Source organism: Manacus vitellinus, unplaced genomic scaffold (assembly GCF_001715985.3).
Source record: "Manacus vitellinus isolate BGI_N305 unplaced genomic scaffold, ASM171598v3 scaffold_25_pilon, whole genome shotgun sequence".
NCBI lineage: Eukaryota > Metazoa > Chordata > Aves > Passeriformes > Pipridae > Manacus > Manacus vitellinus.
In genome coordinates, this window is record NW_021939882.1 from 5,410,141 (window position 1) to 5,428,544 (window position 18,404).

General features: G+C 53.5%; 1 protein-coding gene across 1 annotated transcript in view; it reads left to right on the forward strand.

Annotated features, from left to right (window-relative positions):
• The first annotated feature begins 7,493 nt into the window (after nt 1-7,493).
• The window catches only part of ARHGAP26 (Rho GTPase activating protein 26), a 92,979-nt gene continuing 82,068 nt past the window's right edge, over nt 7,494-18,404 (forward strand). The window contains exons 1-9 of the mRNA XM_029960282.1: nt 7,494-7,588; nt 8,540-8,601; nt 8,986-9,057; nt 10,208-10,309; nt 13,212-13,322; nt 14,158-14,262; nt 14,856-14,985; nt 15,350-15,450; nt 17,948-18,042. Of these exons, the coding sequence (XP_029816142.1) occupies nt 8,593-8,601; nt 8,986-9,057; nt 10,208-10,309; nt 13,212-13,322; nt 14,158-14,262; nt 14,856-14,985; nt 15,350-15,450; nt 17,948-18,042 (725 nt within the window). The 5' untranslated portion in view covers nt 7,494-7,588; nt 8,540-8,592. The remainder of the gene's footprint in view (nt 7,589-8,539; nt 8,602-8,985; nt 9,058-10,207; nt 10,310-13,211; nt 13,323-14,157; nt 14,263-14,855; nt 14,986-15,349; nt 15,451-17,947; nt 18,043-18,404) is intronic.

Here is an 18,404-nt window from a genome sequence, read left to right on the forward strand (position 1 = left end):
TAAGCACAGGGAAAAGTGCCAGACATGGAGTTGGGTGGGGAAGTGGAGAAATCCCGTTTTGTTTTGTTTTGCTGCTAAGTGCATGAAATGCTCCGTGTCCAGGGCCAGTTCAAGAGATCAGGGGTGGCACCTCGGTGATGCTACCCTGTCCCAGGGGGCAGATGGGCTGTGATCCACCGGGAACTGTGGGCAGTGATGCTCTGGAGGCTGTGGGAGGACTGGGGTGTTGCCATGTTCATGCAGAGCACCTGGAGGCCCCCTGGGCAGGGAGCATGGAGGGCTCTACTCGGTGCTGGGCAGTCAGAGGATGGCTGTGCTGATCCGATGTGCTGATTCCCGACACAGTGATGGTCAGCCTGGAAGCTGCCTGCCAGGTTGGCAGTACCTGGCTTCAGGCCCCTTATCTTCCAGGGCCATCCTGAGAATCTTGTAGGAGTTCCCAGTGTTGCTGGCAGGGTTCTGGCAGGTTCCTGCGTTTCTCCAAGTCTGGCTGCTCCTTGCTGGGAGTGAGGACCTGCGTTACGCTGTGCCTTCCTGCAGCTGCAGACATCTGTCTCCTCAGCCTCTCCAGGAATGGGAAGCCTTTCCGGGGTTAGTTTGCATCGTTTATGGGTTTTATGTTCCTCCATGTCCTGACTGCAGGCAGGGCTGGCTTGCAGTGCTGTGTTGACCTGACACCTGCGCCGGGAGCTCTCGGGACATTTTGTCTTCCGTGGCTGTCCTTTATCCCCACTCGGCATCACCTCTGTCCACCCTCCCCCGTGTCCCTGAGCTGAGAGCTGCTGCAGCTCATCAAAATAACCTGATTAATGCAGAGCTGGGCCAGGGCCAGACTCTGCCGGGCACAAAACAGAGCACTTCACTTTGGAGTGGTTCCTGCTGAAAAATCCTGTTTGGGCAAGTAGAGAAGATCATCCAGAGTTTCCGTGCAGGACAGATGGGAGTCTCCCCACGTCTTCCTTTCCTTGTGGGATAGAGAGGTTTGATGGTTCACATGCCCAGTGCTGAAGTAAGGGTCCCTTCAGGTGGGACCCTTGGCAGTGGTCAGGGACACTTCATTTTGTTAACCTGTCCCTGCTGCCTGGGCCAGTTTCTCTCCCACCAGTGTCACAATCCTGGCGACACTGTGAGTGGGGAAAGGCAGAGCTGTTTGCATGAACTGGGCTTCTGCAGCGTCTCTGCCTCTGTGAGATAAGGATCTGAGTCACGAAAGTGGCTGCTGGGGCTTTGTTGCAATAGGAAGTGATGGACAAGTGCTAAGAAAAGATGAACAGGAAGGATGGAGAGAAGCAGTGAGACCTTTGCTCTGGGTGTCTGAGGCAGAGCAGGCTCAGCACTGGGCTTGGGGCTCCAGAGCCTGAGGAAGTCCAGGGCTGGTGCAGGGTGGAGAAGTGGGGCAGAAGGGTGAGGGCTCTGACTGACCATCAGCTTCCTCAAATCATGGGGAAATGGAAGGGTGGCTGTAGCAGCGTGAGCCAAAGGGGACAGCTTCTCCCCTCTGTGCTGCCGCAGCCCCGGTTCCACTGCAGGATGTCACACTGGACATGCAGGACTGGCAGCTCAGGACCTGACAGTCCTTCTGGCTTCATTTCCTTTGGATCTTCAGTGCCTTTCATCAGGAATATTGGGAAGCTTTGCACAAACGTCCTGGCCTGGCAAAGCTCCCAAGATAACTCCAAACATTATTGATTTGAGGGTGGCACGCTGACGTGGCCGGGTGCTGGGCTGGTGGGCAGCAGGGGATAATTTTAACTGTGCAGCCAGGCAGTCCTTTCCAAGGGAGAACTTTGTTTTTCATGAAGCGCAGAACCTTTATCTCTTAAAATACCATGGAAATAATTCATGTCTTCAGCGTGTTACTCAAATCTGATCTGCTATTTGAGCCCGGTCAATGGTGCCATTCAGCCCACAAAGGGTTCTCTGTGCCTCTGGCAAACGTGTTCCCGTATGGAGCCACGTTGAGTGTTTGAAGGGAGGCATACGGGGATGCCTCGGCCGGCAGCAGTGCCGGGCGCTCCCGTGGCTGCACGGAAAGGCTGGGCAGGAGCTCATCCTCCTGGATCTGCAGTCTTGGGGCATCTTGGACAGGTTGTTCAGTTTTTCTTGAACTTTAGCACATCTGAGCAGTTCTGGGTTTTTCCCTGGTTCGTAGAGTGTGTGTGTTTGTATACTTACTTTCCATGATACAAATTAGGTTTTGGGATTTGGGAAAGTGGGGTTTGGCCTCCCTGTGTGTGCCATTGAGCTGAGGCTTGGCGCTAGAGGCTGTGTGTGTGGAAGAGGCACCAAAATGGGGTCTGGGGGCGGTGTGGGGCCATGGCAGAGATGCTCTCCCCACCTTGGGGGTTCTGCCTGGGGTGACTGCAGGGACTGAGCTCATTGCATTGGCCATTGGGGTTACCTTGCTGCCTTTGGCACCCTCAGAGCTCCATGTCTGACGTGTGCTGAGCCAGTGCAGCCTCTTCATGGGCTTTTGTGTGGGAACATGACGGCAGAAGCTGCACTGGAGGTGGGGTAGGCTCTTCCCATCTGGGTTTATATATTTACTCAACGATGATTCAGAGGGGGAACCTGCCAGCAGCTGCCGTCCCATCCTAAATCACTGATTAACTCCAACCGCCTAGTGGAGTTGTTTAATAAACAAATCAGTGCTAATTCTCTATGGAAGAGACTTGGGGATTGGGCTGGGTCCAGAGGACTGCAGTGTCTCTTGGGACCAGGGCTTTGCTGACCTCGCTGGGAAGTGCAGAGAGGGGATTTAAACCTTCTGGAGCAAATGAAGCGTTTAACGATGCTGCCCTGATGTTTGGTGCCAACCCCTGCAGAACATGGGCTGGGACTAGAGGGTAAAATTTGATGCTGGCAGCTGCAAATGCTGATTTTTAGGCATGAATTGCTTGCTGCTGGATTCCTGTGTGAACTACAGGGCCAGGTTTGGACAGTGTCCCATGCATCCATCGGTCAGGTCCAGTTGGCCATTCCCAGCTTCGACCTTTCCCAACCCCCCATCCCTGTGTATCCCTGGGCACCAGGAGGTGTTGTGTGACCCCACAGTGGCTCACTCTGGTGTTGTGCCGGCAGCCCCGGCTCGCTGTGGGGATAGACACCATATTGCTGCTTTCTAAGCACCCTTGGCGGGCTGTAATCCGGCTGTTTTGGCTGCTGATTAGAGCAGCTGTTCCCTGGATTACCCATCCCGGCTGGCTCCTGCCTGCCATGGGATTGCTCTGTGCTGGCTGCATGGCTGGGGAGCTGAGGGGCTGCAGAGGTGCCACGAGAGTGGCCAACTGTTGTGTCCTGTTTTCTCTGCATCCAAATGGGGGGTCTCCGGTGGTGACCCCCAGATCTGCTCTCTCAGGGCTCCTGCATTTGGGCTGTTTCCCAGGGCAGACACACTTGGGCCCATGGGGCTGCTGATGGGGATAGGCAGTATCACTGCTGGCAGGAGCAGGGGACTGGGGACCCTCCTGTCCCTCTGTGGGGGCTTGTAGGGGACATGCAGCCTGAGCCTGCTGTTCCCGGCCACAGGGGAAGGAAGGGGCAGGAGTCCTGGTTCCTGTTGTCCACTTGAACATTAAATGCAGGCTATTAAGCAATTTTCTTTGCAGGAAGTGTAGAAATCCTGCTCTGTGTGAGCACAGCCTGTCAGAGCCCAGAGCCTGGAGCTTGCCTTGCAGCAGCATCCTCTGCTCCCCCTTTGCAGCAGCATTAACCCTTCATGGTCAGACCCAGCAGTAAGTTTATCTTTAACCTGAACCACCCATGGCATCGTGCTGCTCCTGCCCCTGTCCTGGGCCCAGCTGAGCCTTTTGCTTTTTCTAGCTTACATAGCAAACTGGCTGCAGAGTCAGCTGTGGGGAGATCCCTGGCCTCTGAGCCAGCAGTTTCACTTTTCTCTGGCCAACCTGATCTTTCCAACACGGGACCAGGCATTTGTCTTCTCAACATCTCATTTTGCTGTGTTGCAGTTTCCCTCTGTGTCCTGGGTCACGTTTCCCAGCTGTCCATCTAGAGCATGCAGGTGGAGGAGTTCCAATCTCTTCTCTGCTCCTTATGAATTTTGGTTTAAGGGAACTGCTCCTGCTCTTTAGCTGTCCAGGCTCTCAGCACACTTTACCTCTGTTCCCTTTGGAAAGGCCTGAAAAAGTTTTAAACACTCAAAGAGAGGTGTGACGGGGTGTTGCACAGAGGTGAGGTGTCCAGCTGAGGAATAAAGCTGGGGAAGGAGCTGGAAGCCAGTGACCAGGAGAGAGTGGCTTGTGGCAGGGCTGTGGTGTAACTTACTCCTTCAAAGTGGTAGAGGCTCCATGTGCTGGGTCATCTGAACCAGGGACGTGTTAGATCCAGCACCTGTGCCCTGGGGAGCAGAGCTGACCCATCTCACAGCAGTGTGTCCCTGGGGCTGCCCCACTGCAGCACCATCTGTAGACCTGGCTGGAATGGGGTCATCCCTGTTGTTCCCAGGGTGCTGGATGTGAACCTGGCTGGGATGGGGTCATCCCTGTATTGCCCGGGGTGCTGTGCACATGAAGGAGTGTTGTGAAATCACATCTTCCTTCTAGAAACAGCCTTTTCCAGTAGTTACAAATTCCTTTGGAAGGGGCTTTTTATAAATACCAACCATGTCAAGCTCCTTGCCTGACATCCTCTTCCACAGCAACCACTTCCAAGAAAGATTTGACTCTCAGTAGCTGAGGAGGAGGGTCTGAGGGAGCACGAGGTGCTCCCTTGCTGCTGATCCCTTGCAGGGCTGCTGGGGCCTGGAGTAGCTTTGGCTTCAACTGGGTTTGGAGGGAGCCTGGGAGTGTATGGCTGGAACAGGAATTCAGCCAGCAATTACCTGGCTCCCTGGCTGCAGAGGGAGGAGAAATGTGGGGTGACCCCTGAACTGGCTGTGAGAGAGGAGGGACAGACAAAGGGGTTAAATGAGGCTGCTGCCCTCTGTCCTGCTGGGAGCTGTCCTCCTTCCTGCTGTTCCTGTGGTGGATGTCGAGAATGGGATGCTGTGACTGTCGAGGATGCAGTGGCTAGGGAGGATGCATCACATTTAAAAGGACATTTTATTTAGGTTCTTGGTTGCCGTAGCTGTGCAGCTGGACCTCCGGCTTGTAGTGTGTGTGCCTGTTTCCTGTCAAGTGGACTTTCCCGAAGGGATCTTCCCATCCCCACCAACTCTGATGGGAAGGGGGAGCCATAGAAGGTGATGAAGATGAGGAGGAGAACTGTGACCTGAGCTGGTTGTGTTGCTCAGGCAGAATGATTTTTCAGGCTTTTTGTGGTGGTTTTCCCTGATGTTGCACTTGACTGATCAAGCCAGTGGAGAACTTGGAAGGAAAACTTCCAGAGCCCTTGGCACAGCCTGGCTGTGACTCATGTGCAGTGTCCGGGTGGTTTTACCCATGCATGAGAGGAAGCAGAAGTTTCTGTCAAGCGTTTGTAGGATTTTGGGTTTGCTTGTTCACAGCCCTGGGGAAGAAGAACCCACAGGAGCTGAGCTGGCCTGTGGGGGGGCTGCCTTGCTCTCACCATGCCTTCCAGCTTCCACTGGAGGGTTTTTTCCCCGAAATGTAGTTGAGAGGTTCCAGCTTTTAGGAAATGGGGATGCTGGGGTGTGGGTGGGTCTGACGGTGTCCCAGGGAGGACGACAGGGCCCCACAGGGCAGGCACGGGTGCCCCTCTCTCCATTTCTGACTGATCCTGCTGCTAATTTTATCCTTTATCGCTGTTGCACCAGGAGTTATCTCCATCTCCCCCTGCCTCTCCCTTGCCTATTTATAAGCACCCTGGGCCATTGCTGTCAGTGCTGCTGGCTCCAAGGGCTTCTCGGCTTCGCTCTGGCTAATGCCTGGTCCCAGAGCCCCAACCTTGTCCTCACACTGAGCAGGAGGGATGGTTACCCTGCCCTGGGCTGTGGGAGCTTGACTCTGTCTGGGTGTTCATCCCTGTGCTGGAGCAGCCTCCGGCTCTGGGGTCCTGCCCAGCTGGCAGTGGGCACAAGGGGTATCATGTGGTCGGGTTCGTGTGGGGATGTGTCACATGTAACATGGCCAAGGGCTCAGGGAGGCCACAGTATATGTGGAGAGAGTGTGGCTGGTGGCTGCTGGTCAGCACGGGGCTGCGGGGGAGGAAGTGGCTCCTTGAGTCATTAACGTCATCTTCATTATTGTTCCAGAGGAGGCAGGAGGCCACTTGGCTCTGGGACTGGTGAAAGTCCCCAAGCCCCCAGCACCAACATTAGCCCGTGGTGGGGGGTGGAAAGAGCTGCCCAGGGCTGTCCCAGTGCCCTTCACTGAGCCCCAGAGCTGGAGCAAACCCTCTAACCCCCCGAGTCTCTCTTTTCAACCCTGGCAGGAGCACTTGGAGAAGCTGCCCCTGAAAAACACATGGCTTACATCTGTAGGTGCCGATGGAGATTCCTGGCAGCTCCAGGCACTGGCAGGGTGTAAGCCGTGCTCATTCCATCCTCCAGGGAGCAAAGTGCAAATCCTGTTATGTGTGAACCTTCTTCTTGGAGAAGCCCCCCTCTGTACTTTTCCACTGGGAAAGCTCCCGGTGCCTTCCCTCTCCCTGCCTGCCATGGCTTGGTGGTTTTCTGCTGCCTTAGGAAGCAGTGGTGCAAAGGCAGCCGGGACTGAACTGGGCAGGATTAGCCCCAGGGCTGTCAGCAGGAATACTGGGAGAACAGCTTTAATGCTTGGAGAAAGCTGCCAACTCCCTTATCCCATGGGAAAAGCAAAACACTTGGATTCTATTGTGGTTATCTCTCGGCTGTTGGTGTCTGAGAAGAGGAAACGGCCTTTGTGTGCAGGCATGTTTTCCACCGGTGCTTGGAAAGGGGGGAAAAAACCACTGAATTTTGAATTTTGGGCTTTGAGTGAAGAAATGCACAGGGGACTGAGCATTGTGTCTTCCTAATACTGGCAGTGCTGGCAGCCACAACTTCCCTTTGGAGCCAGTGGCCTCACGGCGCCCGGGACCGTGTCTGTGTGTGCTGGGTTACGGGGCCGGTTCGAAAAGCCAGTCCTGGATCCGCTCAGGTCACTGCAAGTAAGAACTTAATAGGATCCAGATCGCAGAGAGAATCTGCAGCTTGGGAAGAATGAACCTCTGCATTATTGCATGTCTGTGGGGCCTTCCCTCAGCGGGACCGGGAGCCTGGCAGAAGTGCCATCTCTTGAAGGGCAGTGTCACTGTGTGTCACTATTTGCCATTGCCCCACGGCTCTGGGCCTAGGCTCCCATGGTGTTCTCATGGTGTTCCGAGGTTTTATCCACTATAGGGTATTTTGAGGGCTGCTGACAGGGACCCCAAAATGTCCTGGGGTGGGTGCAGAAGGGCAGTGCTCGGGAATTTCTGTGGTGCTGGGGGGCCCATTGAATGGGTCCCTCTGTGGGTGTTTGCCAGCTGGGATTACGTATCTGCCTGTATCCTGCTGTTGGGGTACTTTTCCGTTTCTAACAGCCCTGTTTTCCCTGCTCCCCCTCTCCCACAGACCTGTCGGCCGCCAAGCGCAAGTTCGCGGATTCCCTCAATGAGTTCAAATTCCGCTGCATCGGCGACGCTGAAACGGATGATGAGATTTGCATAGGTGAGTCCTGGTGCCCTGGACCTCACTCCAGATCCCTGAGCAGGGCACAGCGGGGGAAACACATGTGAGGACACCAAGGGGTCCAGGAGTTTCGACGCTTTCCTGTTCTCTGAAAAGGGCATATTCCTCCTGGTTCAACATCAGCAAAGCCTTTTCCAGGGAATCACTTGTTGCTTTTTGGCCTAAATCTGTCACTGCCAGATAAGAAACAGAGAAGATTGCCTGTATCTGAAACCGTCTTGGTTATCTGGGTGTTTTGCATTGGAGAGCAGGATCTGGATGTGGTTGTGGCTCGATATACTGCAAGGGGCTGTGACCTGAAGCAGAGGAGCAGCAGTCTCACTGCTGGCTGCAGGAGCACAGGGCCCTGTGCTGGTGGGAACCAGCAGTGCTGAGCCTGGCAGTGCTCCCTGAACTGGGCCTTGCTCCACCACAGAGCTTCTCCTGGCACAGGGCAACAGCTTCAGCTGCTTCCCTCCCCATTATCCTGCTCTTACCCCAGCTGGACTTTTAGAGCTTATTGTGCACATCGTCTGGAGCCAGGAGAGCAAAGGAGCTTTAGCCCTGATTTAACTTCACTTGTTTATTTGTGCCCAGTCTCAACAGAAATAGCTCCTCACTGGCTCCAGGTCCCTGTGTTGGTGAGCTGCCCCTTGTGCCCTGGGCGTAGCTGAGCCCAGTGCTGCACTATTGGGCTGGTCAGTGACCAGCTGTTGGCTAGGGCAGGTTTGAGGTGAGGGTGTTGCTCTCTGGAGGTGAGAACCTGGTCCTGGGGTTGCTCTGCTGCCAGTTGATTCCATAGGCAGCTGGAACCTTTTTAGGGAGAGAGCAAAGAGGATAAAAAAAACCCCAAACCAACAACCCCCAAAACACAGACAGACAAAAACCCCCTGTTCAGTTTCTCTCTTTCTTTAAAAATTGAATGTTAAATGCTGACTGTGTCCCTTCCAGCCAAGTCTCTGCAGGAGTTTGCCACGGTGCTGCGGAACCTGGAGGACGAGCGGATGCGCATGGTACGGCCCCATCTGTCCCTGGGAGCAGGGGGTCGTGGCACTGCTGCTGCCCACAGCTCTACTGTGGCACCCCGGGCACTGACGTGACAGTGGCTGCCACCCCAATGCTCCTTCCCTTACCCTTAGTGGAGCCACAGGGGAAGCAGAGGGAGGGGAGGGTGGCCTTGGCAGGAGAACACTTGAAAAGCATCAGAAATGGAGTCTCGCTGTTGGAAAATGGCCAGTGCTGGTGCTGGGGGGGCTCACAGGTTTGGTACAAGCCCCTCAGCCAGTGCGGAGCCGGAGGGGTGAGGCCTGTGGGTGTCCATGGGCTGTGGGAGGGTTTTTGTGGAAAGGCTGTTGAGCAGCACAGGTCAACAGAGCTGTGTCTGTCTTTGCCCACAGATCGAGAATGCCAGTGAGGTGCTGATCACGCCGCTGGAGAAGTTCCGCAAGGAGCAGATTGGGGCTGCCAAGGTAACCGACCCACTTGTCCCCTCTGGGAGCCCCAGCTCAGGCAGAGGAGCAGAGCCCAGAGCTGCACAGTGATAGCCACAGAGGTGGCCAGGACCTGGCACACTGCAGGGAGGAGGTGATGTGCTGCTGTGGGAGGGACACGGGGATGAACCAGCTCCCGGGAAGAACCTCAGTGTTCTGAGTTCACCCACAACCAAATAACATGCCAAGGGCCAGAAATCATATTCCAGTTGAAGTGAACTTTTTCCTTACTCCAAGCAAGAATTAGGATTTTCTTGGAGGGGTTCCCAATCACCCAAACCCCCTGGTCTGCACTCCCCACCCCGGTGTGTCGCACGGGAACTCAGACGGCTTCTGGCAGGACAGGGAAGCGCCAGTGTGGCTGAGAGTGGCTGTGAGACAGTCTGACCCCCCCACTTTCTTTCCTGCCTTTGTTCTGAAATGAAAACCACTGTCTGTGGCTCCCCTGTTGTTATAACAACCTGCTGCTGCCTGCAAGAAGCTCATGCCAGCGCCTGGGGCCGCGTTTGCATGGCAGCGGGGTGCCCAGCCCAGCAGTGCTGCCCTGCTTCATGCAACTGAAAACAAAAGACAAAGAGGAGTCCTCCAGAAGGGAGTTGGTTATGAGCAGGTGCCAGCATGGATTTGGTACTGGTGTGTTGGGATTGCCTGGTTGGGATGGGGGTACAAAAGAAAGTGAAGTTGACATCCTTTTTTAATACTCCTGCCATAAACAGCCATACTGTGTCATAGTCCTGAGTGACATGAAGGAGAAAGTCTTGCAAGGATTGACAGGGGTGGGATATGAAATTGTGGTAATATTCTGGTTCAAAAGCACTTTCCTCACTGTTGTCTTTGGACCAGGCCTGGTCTGTGTGTTTTACCAAGCGTTGGGCCCCAGGAGTAGAGGAGGGGTTCCCCCAACCCTCGGATTTTGGAAGCATAAGCTGCTTTCTTGTAGCTGCCTGATGCTGACAGATAAAAGCAGCTTCACCTGCTTCCAGCTGATGCCCCCAGGCCATGGTCCTGTCTCGTGTTAACTCCCACCTGGGATGTGCTGTCCTGCCATGTGCTGCAGGGATGCTGTGGGTCCTCATGGCTAATCTGGTGCCGTTGTGTTCAGCGTCACACATTTTGTTCTGTTTTGTAGGACGCCAAAAAGAAATATGACAAGGAGACTGAGAAGTATTGTGGTGTCCTAGAAAAGCATTTGAACTTGTCTTCTAAGAAGAAAGAATCCCAGCTTCAGGAGGTGAGAGCAACCTCCGTGTTTCCATGTCTGGCTGTCACTGTGGAGAGCTTTTTGAATGCCTTACCCAGCTTATAACAATGGTTCTCCTGACTGTAAACTCATTTTTTCCATCATTCTGGCTGCGAGTGCTGGGTTTTCCCCTCTTCCTTAATGAAAGGGAATGGAGCTGTTTTGGTGAGTAAATCAGAGAGATCCCAAAATGGATAGCAATCAAAAAGGAGAGAGGGTTTATAATTAAAGAGTGTAACAGAGGGGAACTGGTTCTGCTGCAGGCTTCCCATGTGCCAGCACAAATCAGGGATGTCTGATCTCCTTCTCTGCGAGTGGCTGTGCTGCTTTGGGCTCCAGGGGAGGAGGGATCAGGCTTAGTGCCTTAAACTGCTTTAGGAGCCATCCCTGACTCAGGACGTGGTTTGCTGCGGTGCCAAATGCTCTTACTGGATGACTACACTGAGTTTTCAGTCACTTCTAACAAAGTTTGAAATTCCCTGTGCTGCAGTTGGTCCCCTCAGTATGCGTGTCCTTGCCTTTGGACATGGTACTGGTGTGCTCCTGATCCCTTACTGGGGGCACTCGTGGGCACAAGGCTCCTGCACCAGGACAACACAGGTGATGGGACAATGCCCAGCAGAGGTGGGAACTTGAGAGCAGAAATACCTCTGGCATAGGTAATCTTTCACCAAATCAGGGCTGAGGAGGGGTCAGAATCCAGGCAGATACGCCTGTAAGCCGGCTTTGTCCTCTTTGCTTGTAAATAACTTCCCATATGGAAGCACCCCTGTGTCCCAGGGGATGATGGTTTTTAAATGACCCTCTGAACCCCTGGTTTAGTTCATGTTTGAGATACTGATGGGCATGGGAGTGGAAGGCCTTCTGTCCAGCAAGGGAAGGATCCACTCATGGCTGTCATGACTGTACAACGGTTGCTTTTAGAGGTGTGATCCTGTGCCCTGGACAGAGCATGGCCCTGCGAGGCTGCCTGGAGATGCAGTATGGGATGCAGGCGGGATGTAGGTGGAGGCTGTGTGTGGGATGCGTAGGCTGTAGGCAGTGGCTGTGTGCGGGATGCAGGCAGTGGCTGTGTGCGGGATGCAGGCAGTGGCTGTGTGCGGGATGCAGGCAGTGGCTGTGTGTGGGATGTGTGCAGGGTGTAGGCAGTGGCTGTGTGCGGGGTGTGTGCAGGGTGTAGGCAGTGGCTGTGTGCGGGATGTGTGCAGGGTGTAGGCAGTGGCTGTGTGCGGGCTGTAGGCAGTGGCTGTGTGCGGGATGCAGGCAGGCTGTAGGCAGTGGCTGTGCGTGGGATGCTGTGCAGGTGCATTGGAGCAGGGCTGGCTGCTGGTGCCATCTGGTGGCATCTCCCACCCCAGACACTGACTTGGGCTGTTTCTGGGAAGGCAGGAGGAGGCTGGAGCCCGCTGGAACCAACTCCCTGTTGGGGTGCTGGGGCCTGCTTCCCCGAGGCACTGGGAAGTGTACATGGTTTTGATGGCTCAGGCCCCACCAAGGGGGAGTGCCTTTGAAAGAGTGTCCAGCATGAGGGCTGTGAAATGTGGATGTGGCATTCATGACGTGGTGGAGCACTGACTCCATCTGGCACCTCCCTGGGGGCTGCCCATCACCATCCCTGCTGGCTGTGGGGCTCTCAGGATGGGGGGCTGCAGGTGTGTGCACAGGAAAGGTGCTGGTGGGTGCAGCATTTCTGGGAATTAACACCACTCATTTCTGACAGTCTGGAGCTCCACTGGACTCCCCAATTTCCTGAGACAAGAGTGCTTGTATGCAGGAGATTTGGTGGTTTCTGTTTCCTAACCTCTAGCTGTCCACATCTGGAGGGTGATAGCAGCCACATGTGCAACTGCTGTGATGAGGCGGGAAGAGGAGGAGACCATGGGAATTCTCTGCTGCTTTGGCTGTTGACCAGTTAAACAACATGCAGAGTCTAATTTGCCATTTTACTCCTGGCAGACTTACACGATTGCATCATGTTTTCTGCTTTTCAGAACTCAGGTTGCTGACTCCCTCAGCCTGCACACCGTGAGCACAAAAGCTGGTGGCAGTTCAACGAGGGGAAACGAGACATTTCATGGACGTGTCACTCAGAGAAGCAGGAACGAGCTGCTTTTCACATCCAGGAGGGTGTTTGCCAGCTGGATTTTGTAAGGGCAAAACCCCAGTGACACTCTCGGTTGCTCTATGCAAAGTGTCACTTGCAAAATGTCACCTCAGCAACCTGGTCTGATGGAAGGTGTCCCTGCCCATAGAAGGGGCTTGGAACAAGATGATCTTTAAGGTCCCTTCCAACCTAAACCATTCTGGGATTCTGTGACACATTCCAGGGATGCTTGTGTCCCTCACATTGCTTTTGGTGCAGCGGCTCCACTCTGTGTGCGTGACTGGGTTATTTTTAGGCATTGGGATTGGGGCATGTCCCTATTTTTGCTCATTTGGGCTTTCAAAGCAGAGGGGATTTGCTGTCTGCTGATCCACCAAAGTGACATGCTGGTGGTGGGTGTATGTGCCACCTGTCTTTGCCCTGGGATGCTCTGGCAGATCCCATCATGGTGCTTTCCAGAGAGAGGAGGATTGCCTTTTCTTGTCAAGTATGCAGTGATTTCCCGTTTTCCTCGCCTCTCCTGCGTGTTTTCTGCACAGCTGTCGGGGAGGTGAGAACATGAGTCATAAAAACATTTTTATTGGCTGAAGGAAGATTCATGTGAAGCGTGTTCAATGTGAATCAGGTTTATATTTATCACTGTGCCATCTGTCCAGTCCATGACTGGGGGCTGAAACTGAATTTGTCCTGCATGGCCATGTTGCCATCAGACCCAGGTGTGCTCTGGTCAGAAGGCCAAGTGTTTCCATTCAGTACTGAGCTCGAGTTTCCTCTCCAATCCATCTGCAGGCAGACAGCCAGGTGGACCAGGTTCGCCAGCATTTCTACGAAGTCTCTCTAGAGTACGTCTTCAAGGTGCAAGAGGTCCAGGAGAGGAAGATGTTTGAGTTTGTGGAACCTGTAAGTGAACGCTTAAGCTCCCTCAGCCTGCAAAAACCAGGGGATTGTGTGGTGGAATGGGGAGTCATGGGGAGCTGGGCTGTGGTGTGGGTTGTCCTGCAGTGGGGAAGCTGGGGCCCTCCAGCCTCACCCCCACAACCCCTCTTAAAGAGGGAGGTTTGAAGGGGAAAACACTGTGGGAGCCTTGGGGCACAGAGCCATTGGCTTAGTGACCATGTGTGTGCTGGAAGCATTTCAACATTTAATTTTTTAACTGTGGGGACAGTTATTGGGGTGGGCTAGGCTGAGGGACCTGAGCAATTAAAAGAAAAACACTTTTGATTGGGAAAAAACCCCAAATTATAATTAACATTCACAAGGAAAGAAGAGTGCAGAAGTGACAGAAGTAAGGAAAAAAGTGTTTTCCAAGATGTACCTTTGCCCAGGCGTTAAATCCTTTAAAGCTGCTCTGGGAGGGGCCAGACCTTCCAGTTCTTTGCAAAGGTGATTCCTGCTGATCCAAAAGTAACTCAGAGTTGGAAGAGGTGCAGCATGCTGTGCCTGACCCCTCCTGGCTCTGCTCCTGGTGACTCCAGGGCCTGGGTAATGCAGAAAGGGGGACAGAGGTGTGTGGGGTCCTGGGATGGGGTCTTGCCTTGGCTCTGGGGGAAGGAAACACAGCCTCGCTTTGGGGTCCATTTGGGGAGGTGTGAAGGTGAAATGAGGAGCAGGGCATCTCCCCAGGGCCGACCAGTGAGTCCGGGGGGCTTCAGGGCCCCTTCCCCTCAGCAGCAGCGGCTCTGGGGGCAGCTGTGGGTCTCAACTGACCATCTCCATTCGTTTTGCCCCGACACAGCTGCTGGCATTTCTGCAGGGGCTTTTCACGTTCTACCACCACGGCTACGAGCTTGCAAAGGACTTCAGCGATTTCAAGACAGAGCTGACAATCAGCATCCAGAACGTGAGTGTGCCTGTTGCTGTCACTGTCCAGCCAAGCTAACTCACCTTTTGGTGTATTTTAGTCATAGAACCACAGAATGGTTTGGGTTGGAAGGGACCTTAAAGCTTGTCTAGTCCCAACCCCCTGCCATGGTTCCGCTAGACCAGGTTGCTCCAGGCCCTGTCCAACCTGGCCTTGAACACTTCCAGGGATGGGGCAACCACAGCTTCTCTGGGCAACCTGTGCTAAGGCCTCACCACCCTCACAGGGAAGAATTTCTTTTTAACATCTAATCTAAATCTCTCCTCTTTTAGTTTAAATTCATTCCTCCTTGTCCTATCACTATTTCCTCATGTAAAAGGTCAATCTCCCTCTTTTTTGTAAGCCCACTTTAAGTACTGGATGCCCTTGCCAGTTATGATAATATTTTTCCCTTAGCTTAAATCCAGGCCCAGGAAGCAAGCCTGTCCTGTTGTTGTCAGTGGGCTCCCCTGTCCCATTTCCCACATGGCTGTAAGGACCCAGCTGAAGTCCCACCCCTTATGGTGCTTCTGTGCTGCAGAGCCCTCTGTGGGTCCATGCACTGGAGAAGACATTCCTGTTTTAATTTGCAGACAAGAAACCGTTTTGAAGGAACAAGATCAGAGGTTGAAGCTTTGATGAAGAAGATGAAGGAGAATCCTCACGAGCACAAAAACATCAGCCCTTACACGATGGAGGGTTATCTCTACGTGCAGGAGAAGCGTAGGTGTTGGGGTGGCGGAGCTGCCTGATGGGGAATGCGGTGGGTGGGAGTCTGGGGAAGGGGTTTGTCAGGGTGTAGGACACAAAGGCTGGTTCAGCAGGTACACAATCCCTGAAAGAAAGGGATTGGCCCAATGGGTGGGATATTGAGGTGGGAATGTGGGAGCCGGGTTCTCTCTGGTAGGGAGAATTACTGCCAGTGCCTCATAAAAGTCTTTCCCCTGACTAGAAGGAGGGTAATAACACTTAATCCAACTGGAAACTGTAGGTACAGGAATGTGTTATGTTAAATGATCATTAAGCATAGCAGGTTGTTAATGGGAGGGCACTGGTTCTGGGAATAAAACCTACATTTGCTCTGTAGGTCACTTTGGGACTTCCTGGGTGAAGCATTACTGCACATACCAGAGGGAATCGAAGCGGATCACGATGGTACCGTTTGACCAGAAATCAGGAGGAAAAGGGGTGAGTGCTGGCATGGAGCAGGATGGTGTCCCGAGGCTCTGCTGGGAAACACACAGCACTGCTGGCTGCAGGCTCTCCTGGGAGCCAGACTCTGTCACCTTTATAGCAAATTGACACAATGCAGTGAAGTGGGGCATATTCATTCCAGACTGAACAGGTGCCACATAGGGAATTACCTTGTCACCTTGTTTGAGAAAGAAAAAAGACAGAAAGCCCCCCCAAAGCTCAGAGATCTTTGTTTGCCATGTGAAACCACCACACTACAGCACCATGAGTGCCTGCTTCTCAGTCCCACATTCCTTCTCTAAGACCTGGACAAGAGAACCTCTTCATTATTTTGCTCCTTCCCCAGTGCCTGTAACTTATTCAAGTCCAGGTTGGATAGAGCTCTGAACAACCTGGCCTAGTGGAACATGTCTCTGCCCATGGCAGGGGATTGGAATGAGATGAACTCTTAAGTTCCCTTCCCACCCAAACCATTCTGTGATTCTTTGATGATCCTATGACTTGGCCAATGAAGTTGTTTTGTTTTGGACAGAGCCACAGGAGAGTCTGGAGCTCCCTTCAGCCCTGAGGGAATGTGAGGAGCTGGGGGACCAGCAAACACCGTGTGCCCACTGCTCCTGGGGCTGTATCCAGGACTGGCTTTGCTCCTCTATGCTGCAGGAACAATAGACTCCTCCAGAGTATTCCCAGCTGGGACGGTTTGCAAACGCAATCCCCTTGCCAGGGAGCGCCTCGGGAGCTGGACAGGCTCCCGCATGGCTTCCTGCTGGGGGGAGGGCAGCCTCTAAAATTAATTTCCTCTTGCCTTGGAGCATCTTCATTAGAGCTCAGCATTAACATATCCCAGCCCTGTAATCGTCAGCGGCTGCACAGTGTTTCATCTGGGCTCTTCCCATTTCAGGGCTCCCCCTGCACCTGGGGCACAGGCGCTGCGGGCGGCACCCTTAGCCTGTCTCACACCTTGCAGGAGCCCCACTCCAGTGCTGTGCCAGGNGGCTGCTCACCCAGGACTTGTGACTTGTGCCACCCTGGCATGGAACACTGCCTGTGCCAGGGCAGCTCTGGATGGGCCGCAGGGTCTGTTAGTGATGACTGGCATGAGCATCCAAGTGTGGAGCAGCCCAGGGGCTTGGGGGCTGTGCTGCAGGGAATTTCAGGATCTGGCTGGAGCAGGCGCCAAGGTGCTGCAGGAGGAGACCCATGGCTCATGGGTCACACAGGACACTGCACGTGGTATCAGCCGCTCATGACTGTGCCTTGAGCTGTGGCTGGAGCTGGATATTAGTGGGATAGAAGCGGGGGCATTCCCTGAATACTGGACAGGGAGCTGGGCAACGTGGGAGCAACCTGGTGCTGGCAGCAGGCCAGGCTGGGAGGACCAGGGGCAGGTGGCCTCTGCTGAACCCTGGGGAGATGCACTGCACAGAGCTCTCAGGTCTGTGAGCTGGGTTTGTTCTGGGTTCCTTGTCTGGGACATGAGGCTTATTCATATGTTAGAAACCACAGAAGCACGTGAGAACGGTCACATAGGAGTTAGGGCTTCTTCCCCCAAAACGTGGTGTGTCCTGCAACATGGGCAAGGAACAGGAGGTGCTAGAAGCCAGCAGGAAAACTGTGGCATAGTTGCCATCACGGAGACATGCCATGTGTGGACATGGGTTACTGGAGGGCTTGACTGTTCTGGAGGAACAGTTGAACTCAGTGATCTTAGTGGTCTTTTCCAACTTAAACGATTCTGTGATTATAAATATATTTCCTAGAAAAATGAGGATGTCAGGGAACAGGGTGGTCAGCCAAGGTGTCATCAGGAACAGCACAGAGAACACAGAAAAGTGTCCGTCTCCAGGAACTCCTTTAGAATTCATTTTCTCTTGAATCATCAGTGGAATTTAACAGTTGCAGGAGAAATGTCTGTGCTGGCAGGGGCTGAGCCAGGATTTCCTCCAGCAGAGGACAGCAGTGCACATGGATCCTGCAGGATTGCTGCTCAGCCTGTGGAAATCCAGTACAACTTGGACACAGAGAGGCATTCTCTGGATGAGAGAATGATTTTGTCGTTGCTTTGTTATATAATAAACATTTTAAGGCATGTTTGCTCCTGTTAAGAGTCCTTGTGTGCAGAATGCTGCCAAAAATGCAGCCTGGAGTGAAAACTGACAGCCAGGTCTATGGTGTGTCATTCAGCAATGGAAAATAAAGCTGACTTTGCCCAGAAGTTGTGGTTCAGCACTCCCTGCTTGCCTGAAGCATGGGCTGTGTGATGCTTAATGCACAGATTTGGTTGAGGGCATCCTGAAGGGAAGGCTCCTCCTGAAAGGTTTTGGACCAAACAAGAGTGAAAAGACTACTCCTTATGTCAGAGGTATAAACAGATATTTCTAACAGGGTGATGTTCCCAAATCCCCCCGGTTTGAACCTGTTCATTGACAGCGGTGGGTGCTGGGGACAGGCAGGTGTTCTTGGCCTCACCTGCGATTTTGTCTCTTCTCAGGGAGAAGATGAAGCTGTTACCCTGAAATCCTGCACACGGCGGAAAACAGACTCGATCGAGAAGAGGTTTTGCTTTGATGTGGAAGCTGTGGATCGGTGAGTGCCGAGGGGACACCCCCGGGGTTACGGTGACCGTGTGTAGGGAGGGGCTGTGCTCATCTGCACTTGGCTTTCCTGTGCAGTTCCCACGTCTCTCTTCTCCTTTAGTCATATCCTCTGTGAATGGAAAGCATTAATCCATGGAATCACACCTCTCTCTCAGCCAGGTGCTCTCCGTATATTGAGTTGGTGCTTAAGTTTACAAGGTGCCGAGTTTACTCAAGTCTCTCTGATTTTTATGTTGCTTTAGCACTTCTGCAAGGCTCTGGCCACAGAAGGGAAATGCTTGTCAGTCTGGAAAAGATGCTCTGTGAGTGTTTTGGCAGGGATGTGATGCCTCTTTCCAGCTCTGGGTATGT